At 50.2% G+C, this 27165-nt stretch overlaps 1 protein-coding gene and 1 long non-coding RNA gene across 2 annotated transcripts in view; one reads left to right on the plus strand and one right to left on the minus strand.

The window, feature by feature from the left end:
* The window catches only part of SLC11A2 (solute carrier family 11 member 2), a 31142-nt gene that overhangs the window by 3213 nt on the left and 764 nt on the right, over positions 1 to 27165 (plus strand). Inside the window, exons 2-16 of the mRNA XM_079329228.1 lie at positions 3025 to 3111; positions 5162 to 5310; positions 7957 to 8082; positions 8270 to 8389; positions 10218 to 10324; positions 11545 to 11615; positions 11711 to 11778; positions 12309 to 12464; positions 13902 to 14060; positions 15119 to 15205; positions 15689 to 15808; positions 18887 to 19036; positions 19945 to 20018; positions 20841 to 20994; positions 23807 to 23860. Of these exons, the coding sequence (XP_079185354.1) occupies positions 3075 to 3111; positions 5162 to 5310; positions 7957 to 8082; positions 8270 to 8389; positions 10218 to 10324; positions 11545 to 11615; positions 11711 to 11778; positions 12309 to 12464; positions 13902 to 14060; positions 15119 to 15205; positions 15689 to 15808; positions 18887 to 19036; positions 19945 to 20018; positions 20841 to 20994; positions 23807 to 23860 (1632 nt within the window). The 5' untranslated portion in view covers positions 3025 to 3074. The remainder of the gene's footprint in view (positions 1 to 3024; positions 3112 to 5161; positions 5311 to 7956; positions 8083 to 8269; positions 8390 to 10217; positions 10325 to 11544; positions 11616 to 11710; positions 11779 to 12308; positions 12465 to 13901; positions 14061 to 15118; positions 15206 to 15688; positions 15809 to 18886; positions 19037 to 19944; positions 20019 to 20840; positions 20995 to 23806; positions 23861 to 27165) is intronic.
* Positions 19942 to 20484, minus strand: LOC306813664. The gene is made up of 4 exons (XR_013777017.1): positions 20429 to 20484; positions 20253 to 20386; positions 20078 to 20200; positions 19942 to 20046 (listed from the first exon to the last, which is right to left on the minus strand). It is a non-coding gene; the product is annotated as an uncharacterized lncRNA (long non-coding RNA).

The raw sequence follows: 27165 nt of genomic DNA on the forward strand, positions 1-27165 counted from the left end.
GATGTGTCTGGAAGCTTTTCAAAACTTACTTGGAATGTAGAAAAAAAAAATCAAGATAAACAATAAAACAGAGATCAAAATCATTCTGTAATACAGAATTCATACTCTTAATTCAATGGTTTTGAAATTAAATTCAATTTGAACCTTAAAAATCAATCTTATGGAGAAACACTATTTTTTTTTTCTAATATACATATAAAATAAATTTCGACTGGAATTAAATTTTCCAATTCATGATCCTAGAAATGATCCTGATTTGTGCTCATGAAAAATTTCATTGATAATTTGGCAATTTCTCCTGCCTGCTGGGGTCAGTGTTGGGTTACCCAGGGATGGATTTGGGGAAGGGGCTGGGGGGGCTCAGCAGGGGGGGTCAGGCTCTGCCTGGGGAGAAGGTTTAATTTGGATTTTGGGGAGAATCCTCGTGGCTGAAGTGCTTTGTGTGCCTGCAGTGGGTGGGATTTGCTCCCTCAGCTGGGGGGTCCAGATAAGGAGCTCTGGGTGCCCCACCCAGGCTGGGCTCAGATACTGAGAACGAACATTCCCCCCAAAATCTCCCTGCCCCCCTCATCCTGCTGGGACTCTGCTCTGGGGTAAGGTCATTGCTCCTGGAGTGGCAGAAATTTGGCTTTTTGTTAAACTTCAGTGGGGTTTTATGGTGGTATTTTATTTTATTGTGTTTTATTGTATTGTATTCTATTGTATTTTATTTTATTCTCTTTTATTTATCTTATTCTATTTTATATTATTGTGTTTTATTCTGTTGTATGTTATTTTATTTTATTGAATTGTATTTTATTTTATTCTATTTTATTTTGTTCTATTTTATTATACTTTACTTAATTTAATTCTATTCTTATTCTATTTTAATTTATTTTATTCTATTGTATGTTATTTTATTGTATTGAATTGTATTCTATTTTACTCTATTTTACTCTATTTTATATTATTCTATTCTTATTCTATTTTATTCTATTAATTTATTTTATTCCATTATATTTTATTTTTTTATTTAATTTTATTTTAAATTTTTTTTTTAAATGGAAGCTGTGAGGTTTTGGTGCTTACAAAAGAAGGAAAATCATATGTGTGAGATCAGAGCTGGAATTCCCTTAAACTGAATCCTTTTGATGATTCCCTTTTTTTATGGAGCTCTGCCCTTCAAATCTGCTGGAATTTCAGAGGATCAGGAGCTTTACAGCCCACAAATTGTCACTGGGGGGTGTTGGCTCATCCTGGGGAGGAATTTTGATTTTTCTGGAGCCCAGAGAGTTCCTGCTTTTCCCTTTCCACATCCAGCTCATTCCTGTCTGGGCTGAATTCCAACCCAGGCTGACAGAGGAGTTGAACCTGCCCTAAACCCACAGCCTGGGGGGGTTTTGGGGGTTTTGGGCGGTTTGGGGGGGTTTGGGGGGCTGGGAGGGGGAGGGGAGGTTTCCACACCGCGGGAATTCCCGGCTGTGTCCCCAGCTGGAGTTTCACAATCTGCTCTGTGTTCCTGCCACGTTGGTGCCTCCCTGGGCAGAGCAGAGCAGGGGAACTTCCTCAGCAGCTGCCAGAGGGAATTCCCTGTGCTGGGAGCTGGGAAAGGGCTCGGGGTTGGATCCATCCCTGTGAGGATTCCCAGAGCTGGAAAGGGCTCGGGGTTGGATCCATCCCTGTGAGGATTCCCAGAGCTGGAAAGGGCTCAGGGTGTGAATCCATCCCTGTGAGGATTCCCAGAGCTGGGAAAGGGCTCGGGGTTGGATCCATCCCTGTGAGGATTCCCAGAGCTGGAAAAGGCTCAGGGTGTGAATCCATCCCTGTGAGGATTCCCAGAGCTGGAAAGGGCTCAGGGTGTGATTCCATCCGAGCTCAGGGTGTGATTCCATCCGAGCTCAGGGTGTGAATCCATCCCTGTGAGGATTCCCAGAGCTGGAAAAGGCTCAGGGTGTGAATCCATCCGAGCTCAGGGTGTGATTCCATCTGAGCTCAGGGTGTGAATCCATCCCTGTGAGAATTCCCAGAGCTGGAAAGGGCTCAGGGTGTGAATCCATCCCTGTGAGGATTCCCAGAGCTGGAAAGGGCTCAGGGTGTGATTCCATCCGAGTTCAGGATTGAATCCATCTGAGCTCAGGATCGAATCCATCCCCGTGAAAATTCCCAGAGCAGGAAAAGGGCTCAGGATTGGATCATCCGAGCTCAGGGTGTGAATCCATCCGAGTTCAGGGTGTGAAAATATCCCTGTGAGAATTCCCAGAGCTGGAAAAGAGCTCAGGATTGGATCCATCCGAGCTCAGGGTGTGAATCCATCCGAGTTCAGGGTGTGAAAATATCCCTGTGAGAATTCCCAGAGCTGGAAAAGAGCTCAGGATTGAATCCATCTGAGTTCAGGATTGAATCCATCCCTGTGAGAATTCCCAGAGCTGGAAAAGAGCTCAGGATTTAATCCATCCAAGTTCAGGATTGAATCCATCCCTATGAAAATTCCCAGAGCAGGAAAAGAGCTCAGGATTGGATCCATCCGACTTCAGGATTGGATCCATCCCTGTGAGAATTCCCAGAGCTGCAAAGAGCCGGGCACGTGGATCTGTCTCTGCCCCAGCTCTGATTTTCCACCCTGACAGGATTTTCCCTTTCCCACAGCCAATGTTTCCAGTGTGAAGCAGCTCCCAGAGCAGCAGAAGGGCTCAGGGTGTGAATCCATCAGAGTTCAGGATTGAATCCATCCCTGTGAGAATTCCCAGAGCTGGAAAAGGGCTCAGGACTGAATCCATCCCTGTGAGAATTCCCAGAGCTGGAAAAGGGCTCAGGATGTGAATCCATCCCTGTGAAAATTCCCAGAGCTAGAAAAGGGCTCAGGGTGTGAATCCATCCGAGTTCAGGATTGGATCCATCCCTGTGAGAATTCCCAGAGCTGGAAAAGGGCTCAGGACTGAATCCATCCCTGTGAGAATTCCCAGAGCTGCAAAGAGCCGGGCACGTGGATCTGCCTCTGCCCCAGCTCTGATTTTCCACCCTGACAGGATTTTCCCTTTCCCACAGCCAATGTTTCCCGTGTGAAGCAGCTCCCAGAGCAGGAGAAGGGCTCAGCCATGGGGAACTCGGACAGGGAACGAAAAGCGTCCTACGGTGAGATTGGGGGCACGGGGGGGGGCTGCCCTCACCACCTTCATCCTTCCTGAGCTGGAATTTGCTGGTTTGGGGTGCTGGGAGAACCCCCGGGGTCACCGAGCCCGGCTGAACCAGCCGAACCAGCCCGGGCAGGAAAATCCTGGGAGAAATCTCCCGAGCAGGGATCTGTGCGCACCTGGGCAGCTCCGAATCCCAAATTGTGTAAACGAGGCTCTGGCAGGGCTCGGGGGGCGGGAGGAGGGGGAGGAGCCGGCTGGTGATGAAATAGGATCGGGGCAAAGAGCTGAGAGAGCCCCGAGAGCTGCGGGAGCTGCAGGGGGAATGGCCCGGGGAAAAGGGAGTGAGTGTGGGATTGGGAGAGAATATGGGATTGGGAGAGAATATGGGATTGTGTGGGATTGGGAGAGAATATGGGATTGTGTGGGGTTGTGAGAGAATGTGGGATTGTGTGGGGTTGGGAGAGAATGTGGGATTGTGTGGGGTTGGGGGTGAGTGTGGGGTTGGGAGAGAATATGGGATTGTGTGGGATTGGGAGAGAATATGGGATTGTGTGGGATTGTGAGAGAATATGGGATTGTGTGGGGTTGGGGGTGAGTGTGGGATTGTGAGAGAATGTGGGATTGTGTGGGATTAGGAGAGAATATGGGATTGGGAGTGAGTGTGGGGTTGTGAGAAAATATGGGATTGTGTGAAATTGTGTGGGATTGGGAGTGGGTGTGGGGTGTGTGGGGTTGGGGGCGAGTGTGGGATTGTGTGGAAATTGGGAGAAAATATGGGATTGGGGGTGAGTATAGGGTTGGGAGCATAGGATTGTGTGGGATTGGGAATGAGTATGGGATTATGTGGGATTAGGAACGAGGATAGGATTGTGTGGGATTGTGTGGAATTGGGGGTGAGTATGGGATTGGGAGTGTGGGATTGTATGGCATTGGGAACATAGGATTGTGTGGGGTTGTGTGGAATTGGGGGTGAGTGTGGGATTGTGAGCATGGGATTGTGTGGGATTGGGGGTGAGTGTGGGATTGGGACTATGGGATTGGGAATATGGGATTCTGTGGGGTTAGCAGTATAGGATTGTGTGGGATTGGGAGTATGGGATTGTGTGAAATTGTGTGGGGCTGTGTGGGATTGGGAGAGACTGGATTTGTATGGGATTGTGTGGGGTTGGGAGAGAATACGGGATGGGGAGTGAGTGTGGGATTCTGTGGGATCGGGAATGAGTATGGGATTGTGTGGGATTGGGGGTGAGTATGGGATTCTGTGGGATTGTGTGGGATTGGGGGTGAATATGGGATTCTGTGGGATTTGGGGTGAGTATGGGATTCTATGGGATTGTGTGGGATTAGGGGTGAATATGGGATTGTGTGGGATTGGGGGTGAATATGGGATTCTATGGGATTGTGTGGGATTGGGGGTGAATATGGGATTCTATGGGATTGTGTGGGATTGGGGGTGAATATGGGATTCTATGGGATTGTGTGGGATTGGGGGTGAATATGGGATTCTATGGGATTGTGTGGGATTGGGGGTGACTATGGGATGCAGATTTTGCTGCAGGTGTTGGGGAGGGGCTGTGGGGTATGCTGGGGGGACCCTGCTCAGTTTTGGGAACTCCTGGGGCTCTCTCAGTGCTGCTCTCTCTGGGGCAGATGGAGCTGTGAGCTCTCTCCAGCTGTGAGCTCTCTCCAGATGTTGGATTCCCCTGGGATCCTGGTGCAGGAGCAGCCCCACGTTTCCTGACACCTCATCCAGCCCCAGTTAATAATTTTGGGGACTCTGGTGCTCCACATCAGCTCCCAGGATGGGTTTTTTAATTAATTGGGATAAAGAAATCCCTGGCCCCAGCCTGGAATGGGTGGGAGAGGAGATTCTGAGAAAGCAACTGTGCTCCAAGGGGTGCAGCAGCGTGGGATATTTTAATTTAATTACCTGTTTATCACTTAATTAGCATCAATGCTAGCTCGTTGTGCCTGTGGGGCTCAGCTGCCTGTCAGCATTTCCTGCCTTTCCAGGAATTCTCACCCCTCCCTCTCCTCTCTCCCTGCAGAAGATGTCTCTGGGGAATCCGGGGGTCTGGGGGGGGTGGTCAGCACCATCTCCAGCAGCAGGAGCCCCCTGCAGCCCCCCGAGGGTGAGGATGGGGAGCCCTTCACCACCTACTTCGACAGCAAGATCCCAATCCCCGAGGATGAGACGGTGAGAGGGGAAACCCCTGGAAAATCCCAACCCCCCCTGAGTCAGCCCCAGGGGCAGCAGATCCACCCAGGCTGGGCTGGAGGGGAAATTTGGGGAAGGATTGGGGGGGAGAGGGGCTGTGGAGGTTTGGGGGAGGGGAGCCCCTGTTAATGATTGACCCCGGATTGGGCAAGGCAAGGAAAGGGCTGGTCACACCTGAGAGTCTTTGTGCCCTTATCAGGAGCTCTGCTCTGCCCTGGTCACACTGTCACAGTGACACACTGTCACACACTGTCACACTGCCAGTCATAGTGTCATATTGTCACACGCACTGCCACAGTGTCACTCACACTGCCACACTATCACAGTGACACACTGTCACAGTCAGTGTCACACTGTCACACTATCACACACACTGTCACAGTGACACACTGTCTCACACTGTCACACACTGTCACACTGCCAGTCATAGTGTCACATTGTCACACACACTGCCACTGTCACATACACTGTCACACACACAGCCACACTATCAGTGACACACTGCCACACTGTCACTGTCATAGTGTCACATTGTCACACACACTGTCACAGTGTCACACTATCACATACACTCACACACACAGCCACACTATCAGTGACACACTGCCACACTGTCACTGTCATAGTGTCACATTGTCACACACAGTGTCACACTGTCACAGTCACACTGTCACACACACTGCCACAGTCAGTGTCACACTGTCACACACACTGCCTCACTCTCACAGTCATAGTGTCACAGTGACACACTGTCACACACACTATCACAGTGTCACACTGTCACAGTCACAGTGTCACACTGGCACAGTGCCACAATGTCACATACACTGCCACACTGTCACAGTGTCACACAGTCACACTGTCACAGTCACACTGTCGCACTGTCACTCACAGTGTCACATTGTGACAGTCACACTGTCACACTGCCCCCCGTGCCCCTGGCTGCAGCCCCCAGTCCCAGCTGGGCAGGCTCTGCTTCCCCCTGGGCTTCCATGGCCTGACCCTGCCTGTGCCAAACCCAAACCCCGGGCTGGGACCAGGGATGCAGAGTTTGGGGTGGGATCGAGGACAGGCAGGATTTTTGGGGTGGGATTTGGGAAGGATTTGGTTTTTCAGCCCTGCAGAGTTTGGGGTGAGATTTGGGAGCAGTTTGGTTTTCCAACCCTCAGTGTGGGATGGGATCAGGGACCAGGCAGGATTTCCTGGATGAGTTTTGGGAACAGTTTGGTTTTTCAGCCCTGCAGAGTTTGGGGTGGGATCAGGGACCAGACAGGATTTTTGGGATGGGATTTGTGAACAGTTTTGTTTTACAGCCCTGCAGAGTTTGGGTGGGGTTGAAGCTCAGGGAAGATTATCAGGATGAGATTTGGGAATGGTTTGGATTTACAACCCTGCAGAGTTTGGGATGAGATTTGGGAGCAGTTTGATGTTACATCCCCACAGAGTTTGGGGTGGGATCAAGGACCAGGCAGGATTTCCAGGATTAGATTTGTGAACATTTGGTTTTACAGCCTGCCAGAGTTTGGGGTGAGATTTGGGAGCAGCAGGATTTTTTGGATGGGATTTGGGAAGGGTTTGGTTTTACAACCCTCAGTGTGGGATGGGATCAAGGACCAGGGAGGATTTCCAGGATGAGATTTGGGAGCAGCAGGATTTTTGGGATGAGATTTGTGAATGGTTTTGTTTTACAACCCCTCAGAGTTTGGGATGAGATTTGGGAGCAGTTTCTATTTACAACCCTCAGTTTGGGGTGGGATCAGGGACCAGGCAGGATTTTTGGGATGAGGTTTGGGAACAGTTTGGTTTTATAACCCTGTAGACTTTGGGTGGGGTTGAGGCTCAGGGAAGATTATCAGGATGAGATTTGTGAATGGTTTGATTTTACAGCCCCGCAGAGTTTGGGATGAGATTTGGGAGCAGTTTCTATTTACAACCCTCAGTTTGGGATGGGATCAAGGACCAGGCAGGATTTTTGGGATGAGATTTGGGAATGGTTTGGTTTTACATCCCTGCAGACTTTGGGTGGGTTGAGGCTCAGGGAAAATTATCAGGATGAGATTTGGGAATGGTTTGGTTTTACATGCCCACAGAGTTTGGGGTGGGATCAAGGACCAGGCAGGATTTCCAGGATGAGATTTGGGAGCAGCAGGATTTTTTGGATGAGATTTGTGAATGGTTTTGTTTTACAACCCTGCAGAGTTTGGGATGGGATCAGGGACCAGGCAGGATTTTTGGGATGGGATTTGGGAACAGTTTGTATTTACAGCCTTGCAGAGTTTGGGGTGGGGTTGAGGTTCAGGGAAAATTATCAGGATGAGATTTGTGAAGGGTTTGTTTTACAACCCTCAGTTTGGGCTGAGATTTGGGAGCAGTTTCTATTTACAACCCTCAGTTTGGGGTGGGATCAAGGACCAGGCAGGATTTCCAGGATGAGATTTGGGAACAGCTTGGTTTTACATCCCCACAGAGTTTGGGGTGGGATCAGGGGACAGACAGGATTTTTGGGATGAGGTTTGGGAACAGTTTTGCTTTACATCCCTGCAGAGTCTGGCTGGGCTGAGGCTCAGGCTGAGCCCCTGGCTGTGCTCAGGGAGGGGTTTAACCCTTTATTCCCCATTCCTGCAGCATTCCTGCTTCAGCTTCCGCAAACTGTGGGCGTTCACAGGGCCAGGGTTCCTGATGAGCATTGCCTACCTGGACCCTGGCAACATCGAGTCTGACCTGCAGTCTGGGGCTGTGGCAGGCTTCAAGGTGGGTGCAGGGACCCAGGGGGGCGTCACAGCACCCAGAGGGGAGGGGGCTCTCAGATGCTGCCTCTGTGTGCCTGGGGGTGCAGCTCTGGGTGTGTGACTGCCCCCAGAATATCCATGGTGTGGGGTGTTCAATGGGGTCTGGGGGAGCTGGTGGGTGTCCCCCCTCACTGGTGGGTGTCCCTCAGCTGCTGTGGGTGCTGCTGCTGGCCACCATCATTGGGCTGCTGCTGCAGAGGCTGGCTGCCAGGCTGGGCGTGGTGACGGGGCTGCACCTGGCTGAGGTGTGCAACCGACAGTACCAGAAGGTGGGTGATGCTCTGGGGGGGGTGGGGAGGGTGGGTGACCCTCTCAGAGGGGCTGAAGTGGGTGGGGGACACTCAAAAGGAGTGTTGGGGAGGGTGGGTGACACTCACAGGGGGATTGAGGTGGGTGGGTGACACTCCCCAAGGTCCTCAGAGGGAGTTGGGGAGAGTGGGTGACATTCCCAGGGGGTTTGGGATGGGTAAGTGACACTCCCAGGAGGTTGAGGTGGGTGGGTGACACTCACAGAGGGATTGGGATGGGTGGGTGACACTCTCAGGGGGTTTGGGATGGGTGGGTGACACTCCCCAAGGTCCTCACTGGGGATTGGGACGGTGGGTGACATTCCCAGGGGGTTGGGATGGGGGGGGTGACACTCACAGAGGGGCTGGGGTGGGTGGGTGACACTCCCAGGGGGATTGAGATGGGTGGGTGACACTCTCAGGGGTTCCAGGGGGGCTGGGGACACCCTTGTGGGGTTGAGGAAGATGAAGGGTGGGGGGCAGAGGATTGGAGCCCCCCAATGTCCCTGGGGGTGCAGTGGGGACTCCCCTGGGTGTCCTGGCTTGGGAAACACCAGGAGGGAGCAGGGGGATGTTACCAGGAATAAAATCTGGAATTCCAGCTGCATCCCAGCACAGGAAGACTCAGACAATCCCAAGGAATTATTGGGATTTATTGGGAATTATTGGGGTGAGAAACAGCCTTTGGTCCAAAGCATTTCCTGGGTGTCCATTTGAGATGTCACCTGTGCACTGGGATGAGCTGTGGGGACATTTTGGGATGTCCCATCCCTGTGCTCTTGGAAGGGCTGTGGGGAAATTTGGGATGTCCCCTGTTCCCCAGGAAGGGCTGTGGGGACATTTTGGGATGGGACATTTGGGAAGGGCTGTGGGGAAATTTGGGATGTCCCCTGTGCAGCAGAAGGGCTGTGGGGACATTTTGGGATGGGACATTTGGGAAGAGCTGTGGGGACATTTTGGGATGTCCCATCCCTGTGCCCTGGGAAGGGCTGTGGGGACATTTTGGGATGTCCCATCCCTGCACTCTGTTCCCCACCCATCTCCCAGCCCCTGTCACTGCTGTCACCTGCAGCATCTCCCCACACTCACTCCCAGTCTCTCCACTCGTGGCCACCCCACATTTCCCTCTCCCAGCTGCTCCTTCCCCAGGGCAGGAGCTGGGGTGGCACAGGTGACACAGGTGACCCAGATCCTGTCCAGCTGATTTCCCCCTGGGTGCCCCCCACCCCAGGTGCTCCCATTGCTGCCCTCAGCATCACCCCAGCCCCACATGGGGACACATTTCCCCTGTTTCTCACCCCCCTGGTGTCTGTGTCCCCCAGGGCAGGAGCTGGGGTGGCACAGGTGACACAGATCCTGCCCAGCTGCCATTTCCCCCCTGGGTGCCCCCCACCCCAGCTGCCATTTCCCATTGCTGCCCTCAGCATCACCCCAGCCCCACATGGGGACACATTTCCCCCCTTTCTCACCCCCCTGGTGTCTGTGTCCCCCAGGGCAGGAGCTGGGGTGGCACAGGTGACACAGATCCTGCCCAGCTGCCATTTCCCCCCTGGGTGCCCCCCACCCCAGCTGCCATTTCCCATTGCTGCCCTCAGCATCACCCCAGCCCCACATGGGGACACATTTCCCCCCTTTCTCACCCCCCTGGTGTCTGTGTCCCCCAGGGCAGGAGCTGGGGTGGCACAGGTGACACAGGTGACACAGATCCTGCCCAGCTGCCATTTCCCATTCCTGCCCTCAGCATCACCCCAGCCCCACATGGGGGACACGTTCCCCCCATCTCTCACCCCCCTGGTGCCTGTGTCCCCAGGTCCCTCGGATCATCCTGTGGCTCATGGTGGAGCTGGCCATCATTGGCTCAGACATGCAGGAGGTCATCGGCTCTGCCATCGCCATCAACCTGCTCTCCGTGGGCAGGTCAGCCTGGGGCTGCTCTGGGGCTGAGGGAAAAACCCCAAAAAACTCCCTGAGTTCCTGTGCATTGCCCTGAATCAGCAGCCAGGATGTGACTCACCCTGCTTTGCTGAGCTCAGCCTCAGGGCTGAGTTTCCACTGTGGGCACTCACAGGAATGGGGCTGGTTTTACCTCTGGGGGTTAAAAAATTGGGGTGCAGTTCCCTGCCAAACTCCCCATCCCATAAAGGGAAAGAATCCTTTGGGTTGGTGTTCCCATAAAGGGAAAGCATCCTTTGGGTTGGTGTTAAGGTTTGACTTGGGTTTGCCAATTTTAATATATTTAGTTTATTTAGAGGTGGGATTTGGGAGCAAAAACAAGGCAGGCTTAAAAGGGTATAAGAAGAAATTTATTAATAACACAGAAATAAAAGAAATTCACTCACAGGAACTGGTTTTACCTCTGGGGATTAAAAAAATCCCTGCCAAACTTCCCATCCCATAAAGGGAAAGCATCCTTTGGGTTGGTGTCAAGGTTTGACTTTGGTTTGTCGATTTTAATATATTTAGTTTATTTAGACATAGGATTTAAGAGGAAAACCAAGGCAGGCTTAAAAGTTAAAAGGGTATAAGAAGAAATTTATTAATAGCACAAAGCCAAAAGGAATTCAGAATAAGATTTCCAGATTATTCCCTCCTCCCCCTTCCCTCATCTTCCACATTTCTTAACAGCAACATACAGAGAACACTTGAGTCAGTTATTTGCTTAAATAATCATTTCCGTTCACTCCAGAGGGAAAAAGTTCCTTTTTTTTCTTTAGGCTTAGGGGTGTCTCACTTTCACAAAAAAAAATCCTGCAAATTATGATTTCCTCCCATCCCCACAGTCCCTGCAGAGCTGTTTTGGGTTATGCTGCACACTTGGGGTGTTAAAGGAAAGCTGCTGAAAAACAAAATTCTCTTCATTTATTTTTCTATTAAATGTCTCTGTCCATATTTCCAGTCCCAAAACAGAGAGCCCCATTTCCCTCTTCTCAAGCACTTTAACCTCCCCAAGAATATTTCAGAGTTTAAAGGAATTTCAGGGTGGTCACAGGGAAGGCAGAAAGTGAACCCACAAAGGGGGTGCCCCATTTCAGGTGTTCCTGTGCTCCTGCTCACACTGTGACAGCTGCACCCCAAAAAAGCAGAAAAACCCCAAAAAAGGAAAGGGATTTGGGCACTGACCCCACTCTTGCCTGCAGGATCCCTCTCTGGGGGGGAGTGCTCATCACCATCGCTGACACCTTCGTTTTCCTCTTCCTGGATAAATATGGTAATTCCATATTCCAAATTGCTTTTTTGGGGGGTTTTGAGATTGGGATCCAATATTTCTCACCTTGCTGACCGTGGGGATTTTCCTCCTGGCAGGCTTGAGGAAGCTGGAGGCGTTTTTTGGGCTCCTCATCACCATCATGGCCGTGACCTTTGGATATGAGGTAGAACCTGCTGGAGACACCGAGGGGCTGGGGAGGGTCCAGAGGCAGAGTGGAGATGGGGAAGGGGCTGAGGGAGATGGGGAAGGGGCTCAACCTGGAGAAAATGAGGCTCAGGAGGGACCTCTGTGGTCTCCAGCTCCCTGACAGGAGGGGAAGCAGCCAGGTGGGGTCAGACTCTGCTCCCAGGTGAGAGGAAATGTAATCCATGGGGAGGTTTTGGTTGGATTTTGGGGAGAATTGCTGCCTGGGCAGGGCTGTCACACTGGTACAGGGTGCAAGGAGGGACTCCCAGTGCCTGGGGATTTAAAAACCATGTGGGTCTGGCACTTGGGTGCTTGGTCAGTGCTGAACCCATTGATCCCCAGAATCTTCCAACCTTAATTCCACGATCCAGTGCTGTGATCCCACTCCTGTGCCCAAACAGCACCAAACACAGGGATGGACACCTAAAATTAAGGAAATTTGAGTCTGTGTTGTGGTTTCTCTCTGAAGCACCCCAAAACCCCTTGTTTCCCTCTCCCTGTGCCCAGTATGTGACGGTGAAGCCCAACCAGCAGAAGCTGCTGCAGGGGTTGTTCATCCCCTACTGCAAGGACTGTGGCACTCCCCAGCTGGAGCAGGCTGTGGGCATCGTGGGCGCCGTCATCATGCCCCACAACATGTACTTGCACTCAGCCCTGGTCAAGGTGAGCAGGGCTGGGAGGGCCCTGAACCTCCCCTGAAGGCTCCGACTTCGTTGTGTTATCTTAAATAAGCAAAGCAGCTCATAGTTGCAAAAAAAGTTATTTATTACTGGTTTGGAGGACAGGTGTCTGCCAATAAAGGCAGGAGCTTCTCTTTGAATTGGAGAATGGAAACCCCCTCCCTGCAAATTATTGTAATTTTGAAATTAAGGGGCTCTCAGGCAAAGATAGGGGAATTAGGAATAACAGTTCTTTACTAGGAAAATAGAAATAGAAATACAGGATTACAAAGAACAGTCCCAACCCTGCCAGAGTCAGAATCCAAGCTGACACCCGTCAGTCAGTCAGGGTGGTGGCACAGTCCCATTCAATGGTGGCTGCATCCTCCTGCAGGGGCAGATGTGGTTCAGCTGGAGCAGTGCTCCTGCAGAAGGTGCAGTTTCCTCTGAAGGTGCAGGGATGATGTGGAAAGGTCTGGCTTTCCTCTGGAATCCAGTGGGAAGATGGATAACTTGCTGTCCAAAATCTCAGTTTTTCTCTGGGTAGGAAAGGCTTGGCTCCTGCCCTGGCTGGAGCATCTCCCAGTGGGATGATGGAATTTTATCAGCCATGCACTGGGACTCAGTGGCCATGAACAGGAGATATCTCCTGGAGGGAGGATGGGCTGGGGGAAGATAAAGATGATTGCCCAGCTGGTTTAAAGATGGCCCATTAGCAGAGAATGTGTGCCAGGAGATCAGGGGCACTGCCCCAGCTGGTTTTTAACAACTTGCCCATTAACAGAAGATATCTCCCACGGAGATAAAGGAAATTGTTCAGTTTCCTGGTAGATTTTAAAAAGTTTAATAAGAGACAATAAAGCAAAAGGTCACAATGGTGGGTGCTTGGCCTTCAGCCACTAGCACAGCTTAACCCAGAAAACACTTCCTTAAATGCATCAACCTGTTGCACATTCAAAGACCTTCATTCATTATTCAAAATCACCCTCCCAACCTGTAAATCAATTTTTTGTTTTTTTTTTTTTTTTTTCCTTGGTGCACTCACTGACAACAGAGATCAATAAATCCTTTCCCTGGAGTTCTGGTGTTCATCCCCTGTACCTTCATCCAGATAGGATAACCCAAAAATGTGAAAAATTTCCTGATTAACTTTTTACCATTCTCTGAGTTAATTACACTAACAAAAGCTTTTTACATCACAATATTACAATCCAAGGAAAAAAATAAAAAATATCCCACTACTGTTGCTAATTTTTGTTAATAGCAGAAACTCTCTTCATAGAGACAAGTTTTCCAGCATTATACACATACAGCAATGATTTGAATACCTGTGAAAAGCCAATAATATTTATAAATATATAATATTTATAATTATATAATATATAATATAAATATTTATTTATAACAATAAAATGTTTCTAACACTCTCCTGCCCCCCCAGTCCCGCCAGGTGAACCGAGCAGACAAGAGGGAGGTGAGAGAAGCCAACAAATATTTCTTCATCGAGTCCTGCATCGCCCTCTTTGTCTCCTTCATCATCAACATCTTCGTGGTCACCGTGTTTGCTGAGGCTTTCTTCAACAAAACCAATGCAGACGTGGTGGGTGGCACTGGGAGCACTGGGTGGGCTGGTGTGGGATTACTGGTGGGGGTTTTTCTGACCCCCCCTGGTGCTCTAAGGCACCAATCTGGAGCCCCTGAGCTCTTACTTGTTGGGTAATTTCTAAATAAGCAAAGCAGGTAATAGTTAAAAAGGTTATTGCAGAGCACATCTTATTTCAGAGCACATTTTATTTATTTCAAAGCACATCAGTCTCAACAGGCAATAGCAATAAGCAATGCCTAAAAGCCAGAATGGCCTAAAAGCAACAACTCTCCCAATACTGTTAGATTGGATTTTTCCAACAAGATGCAAACTCAGGTCATCACTCTTTAACCTGTTAGGATTCCAGTTTTTTAGCTCACCAGGTTACATATAGAACTAAACATTGAATCTATCTTGTTCCATCTAAAAAATATAAGCAATATTTTTACTATAACTATTATGTCTAAGTCCTGTCTACAACTACAGACCTGGAGCCTCTACTGAAGATTTCAATGTATTTACAACTTGCTACTGTGGTATTTGAGACCTTTCACTTACCAAAAGCACTGCAGCTGTTACTAAACCTTATTCAACCTCTGCTCTCTGATTTCTCTGTGAAGAATTCAGAGAGACCCCAGAACTGGCTCCAGCAGACTGGGAGCTGCACAGGGATGGAGGGATGAGGGCAGGGCCCATCCCTTTGAATCAAGGTCCAACCCTGAGTCCTGGGCTCAGTTTTGGGTTCCTTGAGGGGCTGGAGCATCAGGAGGGGTGTGAGGGGGCTCAGACTCCCCACAGCTGCCCAACAGGAGGGGACAGCCAGGTGAGGGTCAGGCTCTGCTCTCTGGTGACAGGATTAAGCAAAAGGGTGTCCAGAGAAGGTTTAAGGTTGAATTTTGGGGAAAAATAATGGAAAAGCTGCTCAGTGAGGGGTGGAGTCCCCATTCTTTGCGGGATTTCACAGCTCTGTGGGTGTGGCACTTGGGGACATGGTTGGGGTGGCCCTGGCAGTGCTGAGGTCACTGATCCATCCCAGCCCATTCCCTTATTGTCACCCTTCTGTGCCCTTGCAGCACCAAGTCTGTGCCAACTCCAGCAGCCCCCACTCCTCTCTGTTCCCCAACAACAACGGGACACTGGAGGTGGACATCTACAAGGGGGTGAGTGTCCCTGGGGGAACAGCTTGGGGACAGCCCTGTGGCCCTGTCTGGTGTCCATGGGGGGTGACAGCCATGTCTGGGACAGTCCTGTGGCCCTGTCTGGTGTCCATGGGGGGTGACAGCCATGTCTGGGGTATCCCAGTGACCCTGTCTGGTGTCCCTGGGGAGGACAGCTTGGGGACAGCCCTGTGGCCCTGTCTGGTGTCCATGGGGGTGACAGCCACATCTGGGGCAGCCCAGTGGCCCTGTCTGGTGTCCATGGGGGGTGACAGCCACATCTGGGACAGCCCTGTGACCCTGTCTGGTGGCAGCTGCTCCTGGATAAACTGGGAGCACTGGGGTCGGGACCAATAAAGAGATCCCAAAAGCAGAGAGGGGGTGGGGAGACCCCAGGGGACTTTGAGCCCCTTTTTCCCCTCCTGGGGGTCTCTGCTCCCCCCTTTTTCCCCTCCTGGGGGTCTCTGCTGACGCTGCTCCCCTCAGGGTGTGGTCCTGGGCTGCTACTTCGGCCCCGCCGCGCTCTACATCTGGGCCATCGGCATCCTGGCGGCCGGGCAGAGCTCCACCATGACCGGCACCTACTCGGGGCAGTTCGTCATGGAGGTACCGTGCTGCTGCTCATCCTCATCCTCACTGCTCACTGCTCATCCTCATCATCACTGCTCATCCTCATCCTCACTGCTCACTGCTCATCTTCATCCTCACTGCTCACTGCTCATCCTCATCCTCACTGCTCATCCTCATCCTCACTGATCACTGCTCATCCTCATCATCACTGCTCATCCTCATCCTCACTGCTCACTGCTCATCTTCATCCTCACTGCTCATCCTCACTGCTCACTGCTCATCCTCATCCTCACTGCTCATCTTCATCCTCACTGCTCATCCTCATCCTCACTGCTCACTGCTCATCCTCACTGCTCACTGCTCATCCTCATCCTCACTGCTCACTGCTCATCCTCATCCTCACTGCTCACTGCTCATCCTCATCCTCACTGCTCACTGCTCATCCTCATCCTCACTGCTCATCTTCATCCTCATCCTCACTGCTCACTGCTCATCTTCATCCTCACTGCTCACTGCTCATCCTCATCTTCATCCTCACTGCTCATCCTCATTGCTCATTCTCCCTCCTCACTGCTCATCCTCACTGCTCCTGCTCACTGCTCATCCTTATCATCATCCTCACTGCTCATCCTCATCCACACTGCTAATCCTCATCCTCACTGCTCATCCTCATCTTCATCCTCACTGCTCACTGCTCATGCTCACTGCTCATCCTTATCATCACTCTCACTACTCATCCTCATTATCACTGCTGATCCTCACTGCTCATCCTCACTGCTCACTGCTGATCCTCACTGCTCATCATCCTCACTGCTTATCCTCATCATCACTCTCACTGCTCATCCTCATTATCACTGCTTGTCCTTACTGCTCATCCTCACCCTCATCCTCACCCTCACTCCCCACTGCTCATCCTCACTCCTCCACCTCATCCTCACTCCTCATTCCTCCCTTCCTCTGTGTTCCATACTCCTTACTCCCTGTAGTCCTTATTCATTACTCCATACTCCTTGACTCTACTCCTCACTCTGTACTCCTTGCTCCATGTTCCTCACTCATCCACTCATCCACTCATCCACTCCTCACTCTTCACTCACTCCTCTCTCTCTACTCCTCACTGTGTTCTCCTTGCTCCTTATTCCCTGTAGTCCCTGTTCCTTAGTCCTTGACTCTTTACTCCTCACTCAGTACTCCTTGCTCCATATTCCTTATTCACCTACTCCTTACTCTTCTCTCCATGCTTCTGCCTCTCTACTCCTCACTACATTCTCCTTGCATCTTATTCCCTGCATCCTTATTCCATACTCCTTACTCCCTCTATTCCTTACTCCATACTCCTTACTCCTTGACTCTTTACTGCTCACTCAGTACTCCTTACTCCATATTCCTTACTCCTTTACTCCTGACTCCACACTCCTCACTCAGTACTCCTTGCTCCATGTTCCTCACTCATCCACTCCACTCTTCTCTCTGTACTCCTCCCTCTCTACTCCTCACTACATTCTCCTTGCTCCTTATTCCCTGCAGTCCTTATTCCATATTCCTTACTCCCTGTATTTCTTATTCCTTACTCCTTGACTCTTTACTCCTCACTCTGTACTCCTTGCTCCATGTTCCTCACTCATCCACTCCTCACTTTTCACTCATTACTCCCCCCTCTCTACTCCTCACTGCATTCTCCTTGCTCTATTCTGTCCTCCTCACTCCCCTGTACTCCTTCCTCACTCCTTACTCCCTCCTCACCCCTGCTCTGTGTCCCCACCCAAGGCTTCCTGAACCTCTGCTGGTCCTGTGTAATGTGTGGTGGCTTTTTGCTTTAATTCGTGGCTTGTCTAAAGCCTCTTTGTCTTCACTCAGAGCCAGGATTTAAAAAACCAGCTAAAAGTGAGCAAAGTGGAGCTGAATCTAGCTAGCTACAAGATTTTTAAAGCTAAACAGTCCAATAGAGAATAATTAACACCAATATTATTTATACTTTTGACCCAATAACCAAATTCCTGTGACCCTCAGTGCAGCACTGACTGCCCAACCAAAACCAGCTACCTGAAATCATGAAGAAGCAGCAGGAAGAACACAGAAAAGAAACAGCACCCAAAATTCTCCATCTTCTCTATTACTACATTATAAAAACCTGAAATTTAAAACCCTTCACCATGTGAAATCCCACACTTTCATTTTTACTGTGATTTTAACTTTATCACTTAAATTTGGAAGCTTTTTTTGGGAACCTTTTATTTAACTACACGCTCATGATTTTAACTCCATCACTTAAATTTGGAAGCTTTTTCCAAGGCCTCAGGTCAAAAGCAGAGTCAGAAAGCACAGAAAGCTCAAAAAAAAATTCCAGATTTCTGATATCCAACTGCCCTGTACTACTCGCTCCTTACTCACACTTTACTCACTTCTCACTCTCACCTTAGTCATGCCTTACTCCTGACTCTCACCTTACTCACTCCTTACTCCTCACTCTCACCTTACTCATGCCTTACTCACTCCTCATTCTCACCTTACACCTTACTCGCTCTTTACTCACACCTTACTCACACCTTACTCCTCACTCTCACCTTACTCCTTGCACCTTACTCACACCTTACTAACTCCTCACTCTCACCTTACTCTCACCTTACTCACTCCTGACTCTCACCTTACTCACTCCTTACTCCTCACTCTTACCTTACGCCTTACTCACTCCTGACTCTCACCTTACTCACTCCTCACTCTCACCTTACTCACTCCTTGCACCTTACTCTCGCCTTACTCTTGCCTTACTCACTCCTGACTCTCACCTTACTCACACCTTACTCACTACTCACTCCTTACACCTTACTCACACCATACTCACGCCTTATTCACTCCTCACTCTCACCTCACTCTCACCTCACTCTCACCTCACTCTCACCTCACTCACACCTTACTCACTACTCACTCCTTACACCTTACTCTCGCCTTACTCACACCTTACTCACATCTTACTCACTCCTTACACCTTACTCTCGCCTTACTCTCGCCTTACTCTCGCCTTACTCTCGCCTTACTCTCGCCTTACTCTCGCCTTACTCTCGCCTTACTCTCGCCTTACTCACACCTTACTCACGGCCTCCCTGTGCCCCCCAGGGCTTCCTGAACCTGCGCTGGTCCCGCTTTGCCCGGGTGCTGCTCACTCGCTCCATCGCCGTCACCCCCACGCTCTTCGTGGCCATTTTCCAGGACGTGGAGCACCTGACGGGCATGAACGACTTCCTCAACGTCCTCATGAGCCTTCAGGTGAGCGATCCTGGTGTCCTGGTTTGGAGGACAGGTGTGTGCCAAGAAAGGCAGGAGCTTCTCTTTGAAATGGAGAATATAAACCCCCTCCCTCCAAATTATTATAATTATGAAATTAAGGGGCTCTCAGGCAAAGATAGGGGAATTAGGAATAACAGTTTTTTACTAGGAAAATTAAAATAGAAATAGAGTATTACAAAGAACAATCCCAATCCTGCCAGAGTCAGAATCCAAGCTGACACCCGTCAGTCAGTCAGGGTGGTGGCAGCAGTCCCATTCAATGGTGGCTGCATCCTCCTGCAGTGGCAGATGTGGTTCAGCTGGAGCAGTGCTCCTGGAGAAGGTGCAGTTTCCTCTGAAGGTGCAGGGATGATGTGGAAAGGTCTGGCTTTCCTCTGGAATCCAGTGGGAAGATGGATAACTTGCTGTCCAAAATCTGAGTTTTTCTCTGGGTAGGAAAGGCTTGGCTCCTGCCCTGGCTGGAGCATCTCCCAGTGGGATGATGGAATTTTATCAGTCATGCACTGGGACTCAGTGGCCATGAACAGGAGATATCTCCTGGAGGGAGGATGGGCTGGGGGAAGATAAATTTTTAACACCTGGCCCATTAACAGGAGATAACTCCCACAGAGATCAGGATCACTGCCCAACCTGGTTTTAACAGCTGGTGACAGAATTCATACTTTTGTTCACATCCTATATTGCAACCCAAGACACCTGGCCAGGTGTGACCGGCCTCTCCCAGCCCCCAGGTGTCCCAGGCCAGGTTGGAGCACCTGCTCAGGGGAAGGAGTCCCTGCCATGGTGGAAGGATGAGTGTTAAGGTCCTTCCCACCCAGACCATCCCAGGATTTTGTGAGGATCAGAGCAATTCCCACCCTTCATTCTCTGTTTTCCTGCCTGTGCAGCTCCCGTTCGCGCTGATCCCGGTGCTCACCTTCACCAGCCTGCCCAGCGTCATGCGCGACTTTGCCAACGGCCTGTGAGTACCTGGGCTCACCTGGGCACGCCTGGGGACACCTGGGGACACCTGAACCACACCTGGGCATGCCTGAACCTCACCTGGGCACACCTGAGCACACCTGAACCTCACCTGGGCACACCTGGGCACACCTGAACCTCACTTGGGCACACCTGGGTACACCTGGGCACACCTGGGCACACCTGAACCTCACCTGGGCACACCTTGGTACACCTGGGCATACCTGAACCTCACCTGGGCACACCTGAACCTCACCTGGGCACACCTGGGCATGCCTGAACCACACCTGGGTACACCTGGGCACACCTGAACCTCACCTGGGCACACCTGGGCATGCCTGAACCTCACCTGGGCACACCTGGGTACACCTGGGCACACCTGAACCTCACTTGGGCACATCTGAACCTCACCTGGGCACACCTGGGTACACCTGAGCACACCTGAACCTCACCTGGGCACACCTGGGCACTCCTGGGGCACATCTGCACATTACCTGGGCACACCTGCTCCTCACCTGGGCACACCTGGTACATCTCAAAGAATTCACAGAATTTTGGGCTGGGAGAGACCTTTGAGATCATCAAGTCCAACCCATACAACTACAAACCATAGTGTCACATCCAATCCTTTTTTAAACCCATCCTGGGATGGTGACTCCACCTCCTCCCCGGGGCAGACAATTCCACACCTTTATCACTTTCAGTGAAAAACTTTTTCCTAATAATCCAACCTCCTTTTCCCTTGACACAGCTTGAGACTGTGTCCTCTCCTCACCTGCAGCATGCCCCCACCTCACCCTGCTGTGTCTCACCTTGCTCCCAGGTTCTGGAAGGTGGCTGGGGGCCTCCTGATCCTCCTCATCTGTTGCATCAACATGTACTTCGTGGTGGCTTATGTGAAGTCCCTGCACAACCTGGGGCTCTACATTGGGGCTGCTGTGCTCAGCGTCATCTACCTGTCCTTCGTGGCGTACCTGGTGAGTCTGGCTCCACCTGGGCTTCCTTCCAGGTGGGAGAAGACTTTGGAACAGCACACGGCTCCTCTGTACCTGTCTGTGTGTCACAGAGCTGGAAATCGTGGGATGCCCATGGAAATACAGAGGGGTTGGGCTGGGAGGGATTCAAAGGCAAAATTATCCAACCCCTGTGGGGGGCAGGGGCACCTCTCACCTGTCCAGGTGGCTCCCAGCCTGTCCAACCTGGCCTTGAACACTTCCAGGGGTGGGGCATCATCTGGGAAATCCATGGCAGTGCCTCCTCAGAGAGAGGAATTCCAAAATTCCTCCTCTGGCCTTGCAGCTCCAGGTCCTCCCTGCCTTGGTGCCCTGGAGCTGCTCTGCAGGTGGGGTCTCACCTGAGTGGGGCAGAGGGGCAGGAACTCCCCTCAGCTGCTCCCCACGCTGGGGATCAGCCTGGGCTGTCCCCCTGGGCAGATCCCACCCCTCTGGACTGTCCCCTCCCCACCCTGCTCTGTGTCACCTGCTGTGACCCTGCTGTCCCCAGTGAGGCTGTCCCAGGTACAGGGACCCCACACAGAACCTGGGAATTGGCCACAGCCCCTCGAGTGGCACGTTCTGGGTCATTCCTGATCCCATGAGTGATCCCCTGTGAGGCCATCAGTGGGGTTTACCCCACCCAGGCTCAGGCTTGGGATCCTGAGTGCAGGACAAAGAGGGGCTGGAGCACTTCCAGAGCCAGGAGGGGAGCTGGGGAAGAGTCTGGAGCCCAGGAGAGGCTGAGGGAGCTGGGGGGGGCTCATCCTGGAGAAAAGGAGGCTCAGGAGGGACCTTGTGGCTCCCCACACCTGCCCAACAGGAGGGGACAGCCAGGTGAGGGTCAGGCTCTGCTCCCAGGTGACAGGACATGGGGAAACCTCCTTGGATATTGGGGAGAATTCCTTCCTGGAAAGGATTGTCCAACCTGACACAACGTCCCAGGGCAGGGTGGGGTCCCCTGGATGTGGCACGTGGGACATGGTCCATGGTGGCCTTGCCAGTGCTGGACCCAGAGATCCCAGAGGCTTTTCTGCCCAACCCATGCCATGATTCCATGTGTGAAAAACAAAGTTCTCTTTCCTGCTAGATTTTAAAAAGTTTAAAAAGGCAATAAGAGACAATAAAGCAAAAGGTTACAATGGCTGAGTGCTTGGCCTTCAACCATGAGCACATCTTAACTCAGAGAACTCTTCTTTAAATGCATCAACCTGTTGCACATTCACAGACCTTCATGCTTTATTCAAAATCACCCTCCCAACCTGTAAATCAACATTTTTATGATTTTTATTTTTTTTCCTTGTGGCTCCAGTGCACTCCTTGATAATGGAGATCAATAAAACCTTTCCCTGGAGTTCTGGTGTTTATCACCCCTGTCTTCATCCAGATAGGATAATCCATAAATGTGAAGAATTTTCTGACTAACTTTTTACCATTCTCTGAGTTAGTTACATGAACAAAAGCTTTTTATATCACTATGTTACAATCCAAGAAAAATATATTTATCCCACTGCTATTGCTAATTTTTGTTAATAACAGAACTAAAAGAAACTCTATTCATTCAAGTTTTTCAACATTATACACACAGCATTCTGTTCTGGTTTGTAAGACAGGTATCTGCTGAGAAAGGAGGGAGCTTCTTTTTGAAATGGAGAATATAAACCCCTCCCTCCAAATTATTATAATTTTGAAATTAAGGGGCTCTCAGTCAAAGATATGGGAATTAGGAATAACAGTTCTTTACTAGGAAAATTAAAATAGAAATACAGTATTACAAAGAACAATCCCAACCCTGCCAGAGTCAGAATTCAAGCTGACACCCGTCAGTCAGTCAGGGTGGTGGCACAGTCCCATTCAATGGTGGCTGCATCCTCCTGCAGGGGCAGATGTGGTTCAGCTGGAGCAGTGCTCCTGGAGAAGGTGCAGTTTCCTCTGAAGGTGCAGGGATGATGTGGAAAGGTCTGGCTTTCCTCTGGAATCCAGTGGGAAGATGGATAACTTGCTGTCCAAAATCTCAGTTTTTCTCTGGGTAGGAAAGGCTTGGCTCCTGCCCTGGCTGGAGCATCTCCCAGTGGGATGATGGAATTTTATCAGTCATGCATTGGGACTCACTGCCCATGAACAGGAGATATCTCCTGGATGAAGGGTGGGTCATGGTAAAGATAAAGATGATTGCCCAGCTGTTTTAAAGATGGCCCATTAGCAGATAATGTGTGCCAGGAGATCAAGGGCACTGCCCCAGCTGGGTTTTAACAACTTGCCCATTAACAAAAGATATCTCCTGCAGAATGAGGATCACTACCCCACCTGGTTTTTTATATATGGCCCATTAACAGGTGATAGCTCCCACAGGGATAAAGAACATTATCCCATCTGTTTTTAACACATGGCCCATTAACAGAAGATATCTCCCACAGAGGTAAAGACCATTATCCCATCTGGTTTTAACACATGGCCCATTAACAGGAGATATCTCCCATGAAGACAAAGAAAATTGTTCCACCTGGTTTTTGCACATGGCCCATTAACAGAAGATACCTCCTACAGAGATAAAGACCATTATCCCATCTGGTTTTAACACATGGCCCATTAATAGGAGATACCTCCCATGGATTTAAGGATCACTGCCCCACCTACTTGAACAGCTGGTGATAGACTCCATACTTTTCCTCCCACCCTTCACTGCAACCTAAGACACATCCACTTAAATATTTACAAAAAAACACCCAACAATATAACATGTACTTCCAACACATAACCTCAGTGCCACCCTGACCGTGCCCTCCTGTCCCCACAGACGTGGCTGTGCCTCATTGCCCTGGGTGTCTCCTTCCTGGCCTGCGGGAACACGGTAAGCGTCACCCGGACCCTGCACCTGGAGGAGCCTCCCTGCCACCCCCCCAAATAAACGGGGAGCAGCCCAGCTGTGCCACCAGAGCTGCCCTGGACAGCGACACACCCGGATCCTCGGGGGGTTTCAGTTCCTTTGCTGCACCCCCAAATCGTCCCTGCGTGGGAGATACGGCTGGGGGGGGGGGGGTGCAGGAGCAGACTCAGCCTTCCTTGTTTTCCTTTAAATCCCCCCAAATTCCTCATCCTGGAGTGTTTAACCCCCCCCTGTAGCATAAACACTGACCTCCAGCAGTGCTGCTCTGGAGAAAATAGGTTAATAAGCTAAAAAAATCCCCAAATCCCATTTTGGGTGACATTTGGGGGTGCTGCTGTTGCTGGCCATGGGGTGACACCACGGTTGGATTTACCTCCAGTTCCCCAGGCTGAGCAGATTTGGTATTTTTACACTGGAAAATTCTTCCCATTCCCATGAGGATGGGAAATTTGAGCATTAATCTTGACACTACTGGTTTTTAATGGCCCACTGTGGGATTTTGGGGTCAGCAAATGAAACGGGTTCATGGTTATTTATGATTTTATGAGTTTATTCCCTGTGATCCATGGAAATACTCTTGGAGTTCTCAGAAATCCCTGGATTATGTCTCAAAATCGGGCTGTGGAGGATTCAAGAGCCTTTTCCAGGGGTTTTATTGCTGCTCTGACTTGTCCTGGATGTAACTCCCTCTTACCCTCCCCTTTTTGTTCAATGAATTTTGGAAGAAACTTGGCCAGGAGTGCAACAGAGTGGGTTGGGATGGAGGGAACACGGTGTCCTTTGGATCTCCCAGAGGCATTTTGGGGCTCCATCTCACCTGTTGGGGAGCATTTGGATCTCTGAATCACGGAAGTTGAGCTTTGAAAGCTCAGATTTGGCTTATTGAGGGAAATTCCCTTCTCTGTCCAGCTGCAGTAGAGGCACAGCTCCATGGGTTTAGATCCCAAAATGTTCATGGAGCTGCAGGATGGAGCAGGGGGGGCCCCCAAAACTCTCCTGGGGCCAAGCCTGACTGTTCCAGCCCAGTCCTGGTTTATTTGGGATACCTGGTGGGGTCCATCCCTCACTGCCCACTGGCATTTCCCAGTCCCAGGCAGGGAATTCTCTCTGAAATAAAATCCTGCAGTATCCTGGGAGTGTTTCTGGGATTTCACAGGGATTTCTTCCCTTCTATGAGCAATCCCAGTGTGCTGTCCCAGGATCAGAGCAGGTTCAGGGCAGCCCCTGCTGCTCTGAGTTTCTGTAGAGTTTTATCCTTCACTGCCCGAGGTTTGGGGCTGTTCCCTGTGCCCAGGACACTCTGCAGGGATGAAGGTGAAAACAAAACCCAGGAAAACTCCCCTTTAATCTGAGGCAGGATCAGATCCTTCTTCCCACCCTTTCCCAAACCAGCTGCACCCCCTGACCACAACAGATTCCTAATTTTCCTGTCATTATCCCAGAACTCCAGCAGGATTTAACCCTGTAATTTAACATTTGGAGCTTTTACAGCCATTCCCACAACACAGCTGTGGGATTTGTGGGGTGGGGGGTGAGGGGCTGGACCAGAGGTGGATTCTTTGGAATTCCAGCTTTCCTGGGCTGGGAATTGTGGCTTGAGAGGGGTGAAACACTGACTGTGCATGGAGCCATCCGTGGGCTCTGCTCCCTGCTGCACTAATTTGGGGGTTTTTCCTTTGGCTGTACAAACCCCCCATTCCCATTAAAACATGGAGACTTTTCCAACTTGGCTTCCTGGGTCATTTTTTGGGGCTGAGACAGAGCCCCCAACACACTGGAACTGGAGCTGCTGGGGCTGTTCCCTTTTTCCTAACCTGGAAATGGAACTCGAGATCATTTTAGCACAGAGTTCATATGAAAGGGGATTTTTATTTGAAGGCCTTCAGGGACAGTTATGGAAAGATGTGCACAAAATCCACCCCCACAGGGGTGAGGACATTTTTATAGGTTTTAGGAAATGACATAATTGGTGAAAGCAGCAGTTGGGAGGAGAAGTGGTGATGCAATTTCCCTTCTCTGGAGTCCTCAGCTGTGCTCTGTGCATGGAAATCTCCAGGAGCTGTTCCCAGGGCTTGGAGCTCTGGAATTTGTTTTGTCTCTCTGCCTAGGGAAAGGCCATGGAAAAGTACTGGGAGTTATTAATGCAATAAGCTACAGAGCTACAAATAAATACAAGTGCAGAGAACACAGAGAACATATAAAATTAAAAAAAAAAAAAAAAAAAAAAGGCAAAGCTCAAAAGGGGATCAGGGTGAGCTGGGGCATGTCCCCATCCTTTGGGATTCTGTCCCAGGGTCCCTCACCCTTGGAATTCTCCTGAGGGATCAGCACATCCCTCCTGCCCTGCTCCAGCCAAAAAAAAAACCCAATTCTGATTTTTTCCTGCTTTTTCCCTGGCACAGGCTCAGTCCTGTTTAGCACCAGCTGCAGGGTTTGCAGCGTCCTGTAATTAAGCAGCCTGTGCAGTCATTGCTAATTAAGGCCAATCCACACCCTGAATTTAATTGAGCTGGAGCAGTTAATTGGGGCTGGAGGGGGAGGGGCTTTGGGAGCCCTGGGTGGGGCTGGGCTGGGATCTGCCCCAATTAACAGCGGGATCCGCTGCCAATTAACACCATTCCTGCTGGTCAGTGCTAATTAATGGGGCAATGGGTCATTCTGGAGCCCACCCAGGCTTTGTTAAACTGGGCTCAGCTGGGGTTTCCTTAAACCAGGATCAGCTCTGATTTCATTAAAAGCCTGCCCTGCTCAGGCTCATTAAATTGGGCTCAACATCGGGTTCATTAAACCTGGCTTAATTCAGGCTTTGATAAACTGGCCTCAATTTGAGCTTCATTGAACCCAGCTCGGCTTGGTCTTTGTTAAACCAGACTCAGTTTGGGCTTTATTAAATGATAGTTTTGTTAAACCAGACTCAGTTTAGGCTTCATTAAATGTAGTTTTGTTAAACCATACTCAGATTTGGCTTCATTAATTGTAGTTTTGTTAAACCAGACTCAGTTTGATCTATTGTTAAACCAGACTCAGTCTGACTTCATTAAATGTAGTTTTGTTAAACCAGACTCAGTTTAGGCTTCATTAAATGTAGTTTTGTTAAACCATACTCAGATTTGGCTTCATTAAATGTAGTTTTGTTAAACCAGACTCAGTTAGGGCTTCATTAAATGTAGTTTTGTTAAACCAGACTCAGTCTGACTTCATTAAACGGTGACTTTGTTAAACCAGACTCAGTTTGGGCTTCATTAAACCGTGGCTTTGTTAAACAATTC

Source organism: Erithacus rubecula, assembly GCF_903797595.1.
Source record: "Erithacus rubecula genome assembly, chromosome: 31".
NCBI lineage: Eukaryota > Metazoa > Chordata > Aves > Passeriformes > Muscicapidae > Erithacus > Erithacus rubecula.